The sequence below is a fragment of the Mixophyes fleayi genome, chromosome 4, assembly GCF_038048845.1.
Source record: "Mixophyes fleayi isolate aMixFle1 chromosome 4, aMixFle1.hap1, whole genome shotgun sequence".
Taxonomy (NCBI): Eukaryota; Metazoa; Chordata; class Amphibia; order Anura; family Limnodynastidae; genus Mixophyes; species Mixophyes fleayi.
In genome coordinates, this window is record NC_134405.1 from 343,967,779 (window position 1) to 343,982,099 (window position 14,321).

The following is a 14,321-nucleotide window of genomic DNA, read 5'->3' on the forward strand; positions in this document are numbered from 1 at the left end:
CACGTGGAGGGTTTTTTAATTATATTGTGGCCTCGGTACCAAATTGTGTACCGGGGCCACCACACTACGCAGTCAAGATACTTGTTTGGTGGAATTCAGACCAGTTGAGGGTTTTATTATTATATTGTGTGGACCACTCTATCTATACCACACTACAACTCTATACCACTCTATTTCCTACTTTAATTCTATTTAATTCTATTTCCTACTTTAATTCTATTACTAATTAATTAACATAAAGAGGAACAAAAAAAACCAATTTTACCAAAAGTATAATATGACTTAGACTTACAAACACTACACTTGAAAGATCGTGCCTTTAAATGAAAAAGTCAGTCTTCATTGCACGACTATGTGCAAGTGCAACAGGGACATTTTTTTGGGTTTACAAAGTCAAACAATAACACTACGACCCTGTCTGTCTGGGGTCTGTCAATGACGAATTGTCTGGAGCATGTTTTGAGGAGGTATTGTGGCCCCGGTATCAAATTGGGTACCGGGGCCACCCCACTATGCAGTCCAGATACTTGTTTGGTGGAATTCCGACACGTGGAGGGTTTTTTAATTATATTGTGGCCTCGGTACCAAATTGTGTACCGGGGCCACCACACTACGCAGTCAAGATACTTGTTTGGTGGAATTCAGACCAGTTGAGGGTTTTATTATTATATTGTGTGGACCACTCTATCTATACCACACTACAACTCTATACCACTCTATTTCCTACTTTAATTCTATTTAATTCTATTTCCTACTTTAATTCTATTACTAATTAATTAACATAAAGAGGAACAAAAAAAACCAATTTTACCAAAAGTATAATATGACTTAGACTTACAAACACTACACTTGAAAGATCGTGCCTTTAAATGAAAAAGTCAGTCTTCATTGCACGACTATGTGCAAGTGCAACAGGGACATTTTTTTGGGTTTACAAAGTCAAACAATAACACTACGACCCTGTCTGTCTGGGGTCTGTCAATGACGAATTGTCTGGAGCATGTTTTGAGGAGGTATTGTGGCCCCGGTATCAAATTGGGTACCGGGGCCACCCCACTATGCAGTCCAGATACTTGTTTGGTGGAATTCCGACACGTGGAGGGTTTTTTAATTATATTGTGGCCTCGGTACCAAATTGTGTACCGGGGCCACCACACTACGCAGTCAAGATACTTGTTTGGTGGAATTCAGACCAGTTGAGGGTTTTATTATTATATTGTGTGGACCACTCTATCTATACCACACTACAACTCTATACCACTCTATTTCCTACTTTAATTCTATTTAATTCTATTTCCTACTTTAATTCTATTACTAATTAATTAACATAAAGAGGAACAAAAAAAACCAATTTTACCAAAAGTATAATATGACTTAGACTTACAAACACTACACTTGAAAGATCGTGCCTTTAAATGAAAAAGTAAGTCTTCATTGCACGACTATGTGCAACAGGGACAGTTTTTTTCTTTACAAAGTCAACTAATAACACTTGGACCCTGTCTGTCTTTAACATACTTAATGGGATCTCAATGACGAATTGTCTGTAGCATGTTTGGAGGAGGTATTGTGGCCCCGGTATCAAGTTGGGTACCGGGGCCACCCCACTACGCAGTCCAGATACTTGTTTGGTGGAATTCTGACACGTGGAGGGTGTATTTATTTTATTGTGGCCCCGGTATCAAGTTGGGTACCGGGGCCACCCCACTACGCAGTCCAGATACTTGTTTGGTGGAATTCTGACACGTGGAGGGTGTATTTATTTTATTGTGGCCTCGGTACCAAATTGTGTACCGGGGCCACCACACTACGCAGTCAAGATAGATAGATGCGTATCATAGATAAAGTACATTCAGTGGTGTGGGGCAAATTGAAAAATATTCAAAATGCACTGACATTATCAAAAACAAGAGGTTGTCACACGCTAAAACTCCAACATGTATATGATGGAGAGGATGGAGGAGCAGCCGTATGTGTAGTGTAATGCAGACCTGTTGAAGGTTTTTTATATATTTTATTGTGGTGCCCAGTGCCCACTCCTCTACGCAGTCCAGGTACATTTATTGGTGCGATTCATAAAAGTTCAGGGTTTTTAATATATTGTGGTGACCCACTCCTCTACGCAGTCCAGGTACAATTATTGGTGCGAATCATAAAAGTTCAGGGTTTTTAATATATTGTGGTGACCCACTCCTCTACGCAGTCCAGGTACATTTATTGGTGCGATTCATAAAAGTTCAGGGTTTTTAATATATTGTGGTGACCCACTCCTCTACGCAGTCCAGGTACATTTATTGGTGCGAATCAAACAAGTTGATGGTTTTCTTATTATATATATTGTGGTGACCCACTCCTCTACGCAGTCCAGGTACATTTATTGGTGCGATTCATAAAAGTTCAGGGTTTTTAATATATTGTGGTGACCCACTCCTCTACGCAGTCCAGGTACATTTATTGGTGCGATTCATAAAAGTTCAGGGTTTTTAATATATTGTGATGACCCACTCCTCTACGCAGTCCAGGTACATTTATTGGTGCGAATCAAACAAGTTGATGGTTTTCTTATTATATATATTGTGGTGACCCACTCCTCTACGCAGTCCAGGTACATTTATTGGTGCGAATCAAACAAGTTGATGGTTTTCTTATTATATATATTGTGGTGACCCACTCCTCTACGCAGTCCAGGTACATTTATTGGTGCGATTCATAAAAGTTCAGGGTTTTTAATATATTGTGGTGACCCACTCCTCTACGCAGTCCAGGTACAATTATTGGTGCAATTCATAAAAGTTCAGGGTTTTTAATATATTGTGGTGACCCACTCCTCTACGCAGTCCAGGTACATTTATTGGTGCGATTCATAAAAGTTCAGGGTTTTTAATATATTGTGGTGACCCACTCCTCTACGCAGTCCAGGTACATTTATTGGTGCGATTCATAAAAGTTCTGGGTTTTTAATATATTGTGGTGACCCACTCCTCTACGCAGTCCAGGTACATTTATTGGTGCGATTCATAAAAGTTCAGGGTTTTTAATATATTGTGGTGACCCACTCCTCTACGCAGTCCAGGTACAATTATTGGTGCGAATCATAAAAGTTCAGGGTTTTTAAGATATTGTGGTGACCCACTCCTCTACGCAGTCCAGAAAGATACCTTTTTGCAACGTTTTGGACTAATAACTATATTGTGAGGTGTTCAGAATACACTGTAAATTAGTGGAAATGCTTGTTATTGAATGTTATTGAGGTTAATAATAGCCTAGGAGTGAAAATAAGCCCAAAAACTTGATTTTTAAACTTTTTATGTTTTTTTCAAAAAAAATCCGAATCCAATACCTTAAATCCGAACCGAGACCTTTCGTCAAGTGTTTTGCGAGACAAATCCGAACCTCAAAAATAACGAAAATCCGGATCCAAAACACAAAACACGAGACCTCAAAAGTCGCCGGTGCACATCCCTAGTATTCACCCGATCCTGAGGGACTGCTATGGAAGGTGTTGCTTCTTCCAGGTGTAGTCAACCCACCACCGCACTTCGGTCCAATTGCTCCCCTTCATCCAGCAGAGGAGACAAAAGAGAGACCCGTGCCTACCAAGGGAGAGGGGAGCTGAAACAGGGCTGTCCGGGGCTACGGCCAGGAACGGAGACACTCGCTCGATTCCGTCTGCCGTCACTCCGTCTTACTCTGGCCTGGACACAGAACTGCGCGTATTCGGGACAGAGAACGTTCTCGCCCCAAAACACCCAGCAGTTTAGGTGACAGGGCTACACTTACCAGCAAAGCGCCGCCGGGTCTAGCGGTTCCCACCTGGAACCGTCAGTAGCAATGCCGGAACTCAGGTGAACCACGCCCCATCTGCACTGGAACCGTCAGGCTAACCTGCCGGAACTCAGAAACAGAAACCCAAATGAAACCACGGGTAACACCCCCGGAATTCAAAAGGGTCACTATCACTATCTCTGGAACTTTACGGGCACACCGGGGACTTACTGGGCGGGAAGACTTCCGTATGGCCTTTCCTCTGTTGTGGCTCCTTGCCCGTTCTCCTTCTCCCCTCCTAGGCCTCAAGTGTGGCCAGAGAACGGACAGGACACCAGAGCTTACCTCCAATGGGATGCTGACTGCTTGCTCCTGGGGAGAAAACACCCCCCCACACAACCCACGGAGTACACAGTAATACAATATAACAATGCACAGTAAGTGCTAAAACTGGAAGGCGTTCCGGGCCTACAGCCCCAGGTGACAAAAGCCTAGTCCTTACTCGCCGTAAGCCTTGACGCCAATCTTGACCCTACCTAAGGGCCTTGTGCATTAGACTACGGGGTTGAGCCCCTTCCTAGTTATGGGGCCTAATGCCCGGTACTAACTAGCTAATGTCCTTATGCCTTGGGCGATGGGGCTGCGCCCCCTTCCTAGCTATGGGTCTAGTGCCCAGCACTAACTAATGAAGGGCCTTGTGCCGTTTGTGGGGCTGCAGCCCCCTTCCTGACTACGGGCCTAATGTCCAAAAATGCCTACTGTGGGCCACCCTAACTTGTGCTCAGGCCTAGTGCCTGGGATGCTGCTCAGGCCTTGTGCCCAGTGAGAGAGAGTGATGGGCCGAAGGTATAGGTTAGACAGAGTACGGGCATGGGCCCGGGGGAGGTGGTGCCCAGTGGGGCCTTACTTGATCCAGGGAGGCCTCTCGCTACCTCGGCATAGGTCCTTTTCTCATGACCGCTGTCCTCCAGGAGCTTCCGCCGGGTCTCTTCTCCTCTTCTGGTCGCCGTCGGGTCTTCAGGAGACAGAGCAGCTCTTAGCCCTGACAAGGACTCTCTGTCTCCGTCGCCGGCTTCTCTTCTTCTTTCTGCTGCGATCCCACGCCGTCCTCTCTTCTCGATCGCCGCCGCCGATTGACTCCAGGTGCTTCCGGACGTGTCCGGTGTTCGCCGAAGGGACTCTGTAAATTCCTCACATGTGTGTTAGGGAATTTAGACTGTAAGCTCCAATGCAGGCACAGATGTGAGTGAGTTCTCTGTACAGCTCTGCAGGAATTAGTGGCGCTATATAAATAGCTGATGATGATGACGATAAAAGGAGATTTTCCACTATCAATATAAAATTTACCTATTCCCTCAATAACAGCACTTTGGTCCATTTGATCTGATGCGAGTCCTAACAATCACATATAGCCTTGAACTCAATTGAAAAACAGACGGATTAAGACTTCTGTGTCTGGAAGAAACTGTCCTCACACACTTCCTTACATTGTACCGTTATCTAGAGACTTCTCAGAAAACAGGGAACTGTAGGTGGACAGCCTGCCTTCTCTCACTGAGGTCAGTTTGGCAGACAGGTGACCAGACTGTAATTGATGATTGGCTGCCAGGATGCTGTGCCAGCGGCCATGTTGGAAATGGGAAGCCTGTCCAACAGTCTTTGAATTCCCTAAATCTTAGGTGCACAATCTCTGGATCAAGTCTATTATCGGGATGACTTGTCGGGTGTGCAGTGTATTTTATTGGGAGCTGCCTCTTTTGGGGTCCCAGGATAATGATATATATATAGGGAGATGCAAGTGCTGGCGATGTGCTTCGTGGACATTACCGCGATGTTCAGTGCGCACATTGCTGGTTATTACGGTAGGAATTCTGCGCACTTCTAGGGGGTGCAAGAAAATACGAGCTGAGATTTCTGTAAAATCTTTGTGATGTTCTGGAGATACATCCTGCCAAATTGAATCTACCTGATTGACACTTGGGGCAAATTTGTCCTAAGCTATGCAGCTTGAGAGGGCCTATCCGTGCCTCTAGGGAAAATACCAAATGCACAGTGTAGTATACAAAATCTAGTATATTTAATGTATTTTGTTAACTGACCTGAGTCTGACCAAGGCAGTTGTCAATGGTCTTTTGAAAGTAGCCAGGCCCAGAGACAGATAAGATCTCTAAGTAGTTTGTTTATGCAGAGGAGTTAGACTTAGCCAGGCCAAACGAGCAGAAGTGAAGAACTCAGGTCTTGTGAAAATGCTAGGTCTCAGGACATCCATAATTTACTTTGAATGCCCTGTGTCATTTTGGGCATTTATCTAACTTAGGTGAAAATAAAATTCCTAAAGAGGGGGGGTGAGAAGCCATCAAGAAATGGTTTAAAAATCCCTTGTATCAGTAGTACAGTGTTCATATCTTTGAGGGAGTCTATCAAGACTGAAATGCCCCATGTTTCTCAATTGTGTTCCCTCACACACAGCCAGTCTCTCATAAGTAATATGATTTTATTTCCTATTTTATTTTCTGCAACATTTTGTATGTCTTGTTATTAATTTTTGTAAATAAGCCTTGGAAATATTTTTTCAGATTAAATAAATTTAATCTAGTGTATTCTCTGTGATCTTTGTGAATTTATGAAGCCCAGGGAGGCGCATGTTACATGTGTATGTGATTTAAGTGTGAAAGATTAATGAGTGGTTCTGGTGAACTTAAGGACACCATAATAAATCCTTTGTGGTGGCAGAAAAGGTGTATTCATTGTTAAGTAACAAACACCAGTTACGGCCAGTTGTTCAGATGGGACAGGCTGGGTGTTCGTGACAGACGGGGGTTAGCAGCACCGGAAATCTACAGTTTGTTTTAGAATAAGGGCTTCATGCAGATAGAAATAGAAACAGATGTATAAATGTTAATCTTCCCTGGGTGAAATCGCTATTGGGTGAAATAAATGTGGTAAAGCATTTATTACCCAGAATCCTTAACTAGAGGCTGCATTTTATGGCTGATAACGAAGTAAAATGGATTACTGCCCATTACCTTTGGTGGATGAGCTATTTCTGTCTGTGGGATAAAGCAATTCATTGCCCATAATCCCAGATCCAGACAATGTGAATTATAGCAGGGTCTAGGATTTAATCATTATTTTCCAAGCTATAAAGAATAACTGCACCCAAACCTAGAAATTCAGTTTTTGGTACAATATACATATAACCCCGGGGTCTGGCATTTAGGATATCCAGGGGGAGTCTGTCTCTGCTGCACTCACTCCTGCACGCTGTTGGCGGATAACTCTCAGGATCAGGAGATTTACGGAATCACAAGAAAACTGGAGTCTGGGGAAGTTCTAGTACCGGGATTTATGTTATATTCTACCCAGGACAGAATTTCCAGTTTTGGTTGGAATTATCCTTTGATGAAACATTTTTGCAGATGATATGAGGATGACAGGAGTCTTTATGATGTGTTTAGTGAAATCTATACAGAATGATAATCATGCAGCACTCATTAATGTTTTGATTTGATATTTCTTTCGTGTTTGTGGGTATTTTGTCCTCACTTTTAATAACAGTTTAACATTATTTTGTTGTACATTTTACCCATAATCCTTTACTTTGTGCCCACAGGACTACCTCGGAGCTTGTATTGTGCTAACGGCAGCAGTCACCTCGATCACCTCTGGACTGTCCTCGGGGGTCGTCGGTTTGGGTCTTACATACGCTCTGACGGTTTGTATCCTGCTTGTCGCTCAGTTGTCTGCTGTAATAATTGAAGTTTAGGGAAACTGCTCGGGGGATTGATAATAATCAGACATTTCTCTGGGTGATATAGACGTTCTATGCCTGTCCTGGGACCTCAAGTGAGCCTGTCCTGGGGTGTCTTAAGAATATTCTCTCCCACTACCATGAGCGGGTCTCCCACTCTCTCCCACTACCATGAACGGGTCTCTTACTCTCTCCCACTGCCATGAACGGGTCTCTTACTCTCTCCCACTGCCATGAACGGGTTTCTTACTCTCTCCCCTTACTTGAATGGGTCTCTCACTGTCTCCCACTGCCATGAGCGGGTCTCTGACTCTCTTCCACTGCCATGAACGGGTCTCTCACTCTCTTCCACTGCCATGAACGGGTCTCTTACTGTCTCCCATTGCCATGAGTGGGTCTCTTACTCTCTCCCCTTACTTGAATGGGTCTCTTACTCTCTCCCACTACCATGAACGGGTCTCTCACTCTCTCCCACTACCATGAACGGGTCTCTTACTCTCTCCCCTTACTTAAATGGGTCTCTTACTGTCTCCCACTACCATGAACGGGTCTCTTACTCTCTCCCCTTACTTGAATGGGTCTCTTACTGTCTCCCACTGCCATGAACGGGTCTCTTACTCTCTCCCCTTGCTTGAATGGGTCTCTCTGTAAGCTGCAGATACCTTGTTGCCTATTAATCCTGTCCCAGAGTCTCGGGGAGCTGTGTCTCATAAATAATGGGGAATACAGAGCGGAGACTCCGACACAATGTCTGTAAACAATGATGCTCAGTATCGCAGCCCCATTAAAGCATTTCTCAGTGTAGTGTAGTTATTTGGTGCATACAGAGCACTGTGAGGGGAATTGGGGGGTGGGGGGGTGGGACGAGGGTCAAGAATTGCACAGACAAGATGAAAAAACATTGTAAATACGTAAAGACAAAGCAGGGACACTAATATCTGTTGTAACTGTATCAGGATCCTTCATCTGGGTGATGTATAAACGTTATATGATGTTACATCTCCGTCACATCCTGTAGGTAACTAACTACCTGAACTGGGTGGTGAGAAATTTGGCAGATTTGGAGGTTCAGATCGGAGCCGTGAAGAAGGTGAACAGTTTCCTGACTATTGAATCGGAGTGCTACGAGGGGACGATGGGTACTGTCCCTGTTTTATCTAAAACTAATAGAAATTATCCATGTTATACAAATATTAATCTAAGTATTAGTAGTATCTTTTTCATCTAAGTATTAACAGGAAGTATCTGTTTTAACTAAGTATTAATAAAAAGTATCCATTTTATATAAGTATTAATGGTAACCATCCATTGTATCGGAATATTAGCAGGAAGTATCTTTTGAATATTTATATAGTATTTAAGAGATATATTTGTTTTTTCACGTATTGATGTAAAGTAACTGTTATAATTGAGTATTAATAGGAAGTATCTGTTTTACTTTAGTAATAATGGAAAGTATTGCTCTTTACCTTAGACCTAATATAATAATATAATCTTACTACTTCAGATACACAGCAGGTACCGGATGACTGGCCGAAGGACGGAGAGATTAAAATAAGTGATTTGTGTGTACGATATGAGAGTAACCTTAAGCCGGTACTGAAACACGTCAAGGCATACATTAAGCCAGGTCAAAAGGTATGATACTCTGTATATAAGAGATAATCTAGTTATTATTTATTAATTTACCTGATTCATTAGGGTGCACGCAAATTGCATATTTTAAAAACGGACAGAAAATGCAAGCAGGTACTCCCATACTCAGTAAGGAGAGGATCTCAAGAAACGTCTCTAGTTGACTACGGTCTAGAGTGCGCTCTGCCTAGATGGCGCTTGTCATGTGCAGACAGACACTACACACCGCAGGACACGCACAATGCATATATATATATATATATATATATATATATATATATATATATATATATATATAGAGAGAGAGAGTCCCATCAGAATTCAAAGATCAAAAATAAAATGATGAAATACACTGACACCTGTTAATAATATAATCTTAATCTATTAATAATCTATAATATAATGTTATTAAGGCCTACTGTACATAAAATACATTGTTACAGCTGCTCCTGATGGCAGACACATGTTCTAGCTGTATACACAGCCGTCATCACTAGTAATCAGCACTTACACCTGACCTGTAGCTGTATACACAGCCGTCATCACTAGTAATCAGCACTTACACCTGACCTGTAGCTGTATACACAGCCGTCATCACTAGTAATCAGCACTTACACCTGACCTGTAGCTGTATACACAGCCGTCATCACTAGTAATCAGCACTTACACCTGACCTGTAGCTGTATACACAGCCGTCATCACTAGTAATCAGCACTTACACCTGACCTGTAGCTGTATACACAGCCGTCATCACTAGTAATCAGCACTTACACCTGACCTGTAGCTGTATACACAGCCGTCATCACTAGTAATCAGCGCTTACACCTGACCTGTAGCTGGAGCACAGCCGTCATCACTAGTAATCAGCACTTACACCTGACCTGTAGCTGTATACACAGCCGTCATCACTAGTAATCAGCACTTACACCTGACCTGTAGCTGTATACACAGCCGTCATCACTAGTAATCAGCGCTTACACCTGACCTGTAGCTGTATACACAGCCGTCATCACTAGTAATCAGCACTTACACCTGACCTGTAGCTGTATACACAGCCGTCATCACTAGTAATCAGCACTTACACCTGACCTGTAGCTGTATACACAGCCGTCATCACTAGTAATCAGCACTTACACCTGACCTGTAGCTGTATACACAGCCGTCATCACTAGTAATCAGCACTTACACCTGACCTGTAGCTGTATACACAGCCGTCATCACTAGTAATCAGCGCTTACACCTGACCTGTAGCTGTATCCACAGCCGTCATCACTAGTAATCAGCACTTACACCTGACCTGTAGCTGTATACACAGCCGTCATCACTAGTAATCAGCACTTACACCTGACCTGTAGCTGTATACACAGCCGTCATCACTAGTAATCAGCACTTACACCTGACCTGTAGCTGTATACACAGCCGTCATCACTAGTAATCAGCACTTACACCTGACCTGTAGCTGTATACACAGCCGCCATCACTAGTAATCAGCACTTACACCTGACCTGTAGCTGTATACACAGCCGTCATCACTAGTAATCAGCACTTACACCTGACCTGTAGCTGTATACACAGCCGTCATCACTAGTAATCAGCACTTACACCTGACCTGTAGCTGTATACACAGCCGTCATCACTAGTAATCAGCACTTACACCTGACCTGTAGCTGTATACACAGCCGTCATCACTAGTAATCAGCACTTACACCTGACCTGTAGCTGTATACACAGCCGTCATCACTAGTAATCAGCACTTACACCTGACCTGTAGCTGTATACACAGCCGTCATCACTAGTAATCAGCACTTACACCTGACCTGTAGCTGTATACACAGCCGTCATCACTAGTAATCAGCACTTACACCTGACCTGTAGCTGTATACACAGCCGTCATCACTAGTAATCAGCGCTTACACCTGACCTGTAGCTGGAGCACAGCCGTCATCACTAGTAATCAGCACTTACACCTGACCTGTAGCTGTATACACAGCCGTCATCACTAGTAATCAGCACTTACACCTGACCTGTAGCTGTATACACAGCCGTCATCACTAGTAATCAGCGCTTACACCTGACCTGTAGCTGTATACACAGCCGTCATCACTAGTAATCAGCACTTACACCTGACCTGTAGCTGTATACACAGCCGTCATCACTAGTAATCAGCACTTACACCTGACCTGTAGCTGTATACACAGCCGTCATCACTAGTAATCAGCACTTACACCTGACCTGTAGCTGTATACACAGCCGTCATCACTAGTAATCAGCACTTACACCTGACCTGTAGCTGTATACACAGCCGTCATCACTAGTAATCAGCGCTTACACCTGACCTGTAGCTGTATCCACAGCCGTCATCACTAGTAATCAGCACTTACACCTGACCTGTAGCTGTATACACAGCCGTCATCACTAGTAATCAGCACTTACACCTGACCTGTAGCTGTATACACAGCCGTCATCACTAGTAATCAGCACTTACACCTGACCTGTAGCTGTATACACAGCCGTCATCACTAGTAATCAGCACTTACACCTGACCTGTAGCTGTATACACAGCCGCCATCACTAGTAATCAGCACTTACACCTGACCTGTAGCTGTATACACAGCCGTCATCACTAGTAATCAGCACTTACACCTGACCTGTAGCTGTATACACAGCCGTCATCACTAGTAATCAGCACTTACACCTGACCTGTAGCTGTATACACAGCCGTCATCACTAGTAATCAGCACTTACACCTGACCTGTAGCTGTATACACAGCCGTCATCACTAGTAATCAGCACTTACACCTGACCTGTAGCTGTATACACAGCCGTCATCACTAGTAATCAGCACTTACACCTGACCTGTAGCTGTATACACAGCCGTCATCACTAGTAATCAGCACTTACACCTGACCTGTAGCTGTATACACAGCCGTCATCACTAGTAATCAGCACTTACACCTGACCTGTAGCTGTATACACAGCCGTCATCACTAGTAATCAGCGCTTACACCTGACCTGTAGCTGGAGCACAGCCGTCATCACTAGTAATCAGCACTTACACCTGACCTGTAGCTGTATACACAGCCGTCATCACTAGTAATCAGCACTTACACCTGACCTGTAGCTGTATACACAGCCGTCATCACTAGTAATCAGCACTTACACCTGACCTGTAGCTGTATACACAGCCGCCATCACTAGTAATCAGCACTTACACCTGACCTGTAGCTGTATACACAGCCGTCATCACTAGTAATCAGCACTTACACCTGACCTGTAGCTGTATACACAGCCGTCATCACTAGTAATCAGCGCTTACACCTGACCTGTAGCTGTATACACAGCCGTCATCACTAGTAATCAGCACTTACACCTGACCTGTAGCTGTATACACAGCCGTCATCACTAGTAATCAGCACTTACACCTGACCTGTAGCTGGTGCCAGTGATAGGACAGAACATCGTGTACCTGAGAGATGCCCAAAGCTTGGATCAGACGCTGCTGCGGGCGCTGGAGCCTGGCGCCTCCTTACTGTACACTGACTATGTACATACGCCTCTTCCCCGCCCTGTTCCTCGCTTCAAATTGTTAGCTGTCAGAAGTGTACTTTGCATTCGAAATTGAATTGCATGTACTTGCGCTCACTGGCGTATAGTCCGGGTCTGGGCATTCACAGTGCAATTTTGCCGAAAATACGGCACGTAACACCATTTACAATCCCTAATGAATCAGGCCATAAATCTCAAAATAAGACCCAAATTTGGCTGTTTTTCAGGGACTAAATCTTGGTTGCAGCACAATCAGATTGTTGATTTGTGGCCGAATTTACTTTTTGAAGTTTGAGTTCACAGCTTGCAGTAAAAACAAGGCATTAAAATAAACTTTAAATGTTGCCTGTTGCAGATTAAACTGTAAAATATTTTTAATGGCTCTTTTTTCATTCGAACAGCCGACATTGTGACGTAAGATTGAGTTTGAAGTTTGCATTTAAGTCCAAACAAGCTTTGGGACAACTTAAATCACCTCTACTGCCCGCTCCATTAGTGACAGCTGAGGCTCCTCCCACAGCGTCCTGATCAGTGCTTAGTTTAATACAGAAAGTAGAAGTCGTATTCTTGCTACACCGGAATAAATAGTTCTTCGGTTCATCTCTCTGACAGTGCAAAACTCACGTGACTCTCTGCCAGCTACCGCCTGGGGGTCACAAATATCCCCCCACATCCGATGGCTTCAATTTCATATTGCAACTTGTTGATTTATTTATTCTTATTGCTTCAGTTTAAGACTCCACCTCAACCATAATGTTCCTTTTGCTACTAAAGTGGGAACGATTCCCTATTATTGGTTTACACCTGTAAGAGATTCCTGAAATCCCAACATTTCTCTTATGCAGAGTCCAAATCTGAATCCACCAGGAGCATCTCCCTGTTGGCCGAGCCCAGGTTTCCAGGCGACAGATCCTGGATAATCAGACATTATAGGTCCAGCTTACGTAGAACGGCGCTTGTTAAATTACTTAAAAAAATATTTTTGTGTCTGTTTAATAGAAAGCAAATAATGACATTGTTTGATCACATCTATTAATAGGTTGGAATCTGCGGCCGCACAGGCAGCGGTAAATCATCCCTCTCCTTGGCGCTTTTCCGAATGGTGGATATATTAGATGGTTGGTTCGTATTATTACCTGTACCCGTCCTGTTTCTCTGTTTGCACCCAGAACTCTATTACTCTATATAGTCCAGCACTATTTATAGATGGACTGTTAGACCTGTACCTTATAGTCCAGCACTATTTATAGATGGACTGTTAGACCTGTTCCTTATAGTCCAGCACTATTTATAGATGGACTGTTAGACCTGTTCCTTATAGTCCAGCACTATTTATAGATGGACTGTTAGACTGGTCCCTTATAGTCCAGCACTCTTTATAGATGGACTGTTAGACCGGTCCCTTAAAGTCCAGCACTATTTATAGATGGACTGTTAGACCGGTCCGTTATAGTCCAGCACTATTTATAGATGGACTGTTAGACCTGTTCCTTATAGTCCAGCACTATTTATAGATGGACTGTTAGACTGGTCCATTATAGTCCAGCACTATTTATAGATGGACTGTTAGACCGGTCCATTATAGTCCAGCACTATTTATAGATGTACTGTTAGACCAGTCCCT

The 14,321-nt window shown here is 43.5% G+C and overlaps 1 protein-coding gene across 6 annotated transcripts in view; it reads left to right on the forward strand.

The window, feature by feature from the left end:
• ABCC9 (ATP binding cassette subfamily C member 9) overlaps positions 1-14,321 on the forward strand; it is a 128,403-nt gene that overhangs the window by 100,516 nt on the left and 13,566 nt on the right. For all 6 annotated transcript variants that reach the window (XM_075210794.1, XM_075210792.1, XM_075210793.1 and 3 more), the window contains 4 exons: positions 7,379-7,480; positions 8,535-8,655; positions 9,024-9,154; positions 13,737-13,815. In XM_075210794.1, coding sequence (XP_075066895.1) covers positions 7,379-7,480; positions 8,535-8,655; positions 9,024-9,154; positions 13,737-13,815 — 433 coding nt within the window. The remainder of the gene's footprint in view (positions 1-7,378; positions 7,481-8,534; positions 8,656-9,023; positions 9,155-13,736; positions 13,816-14,321) is intronic.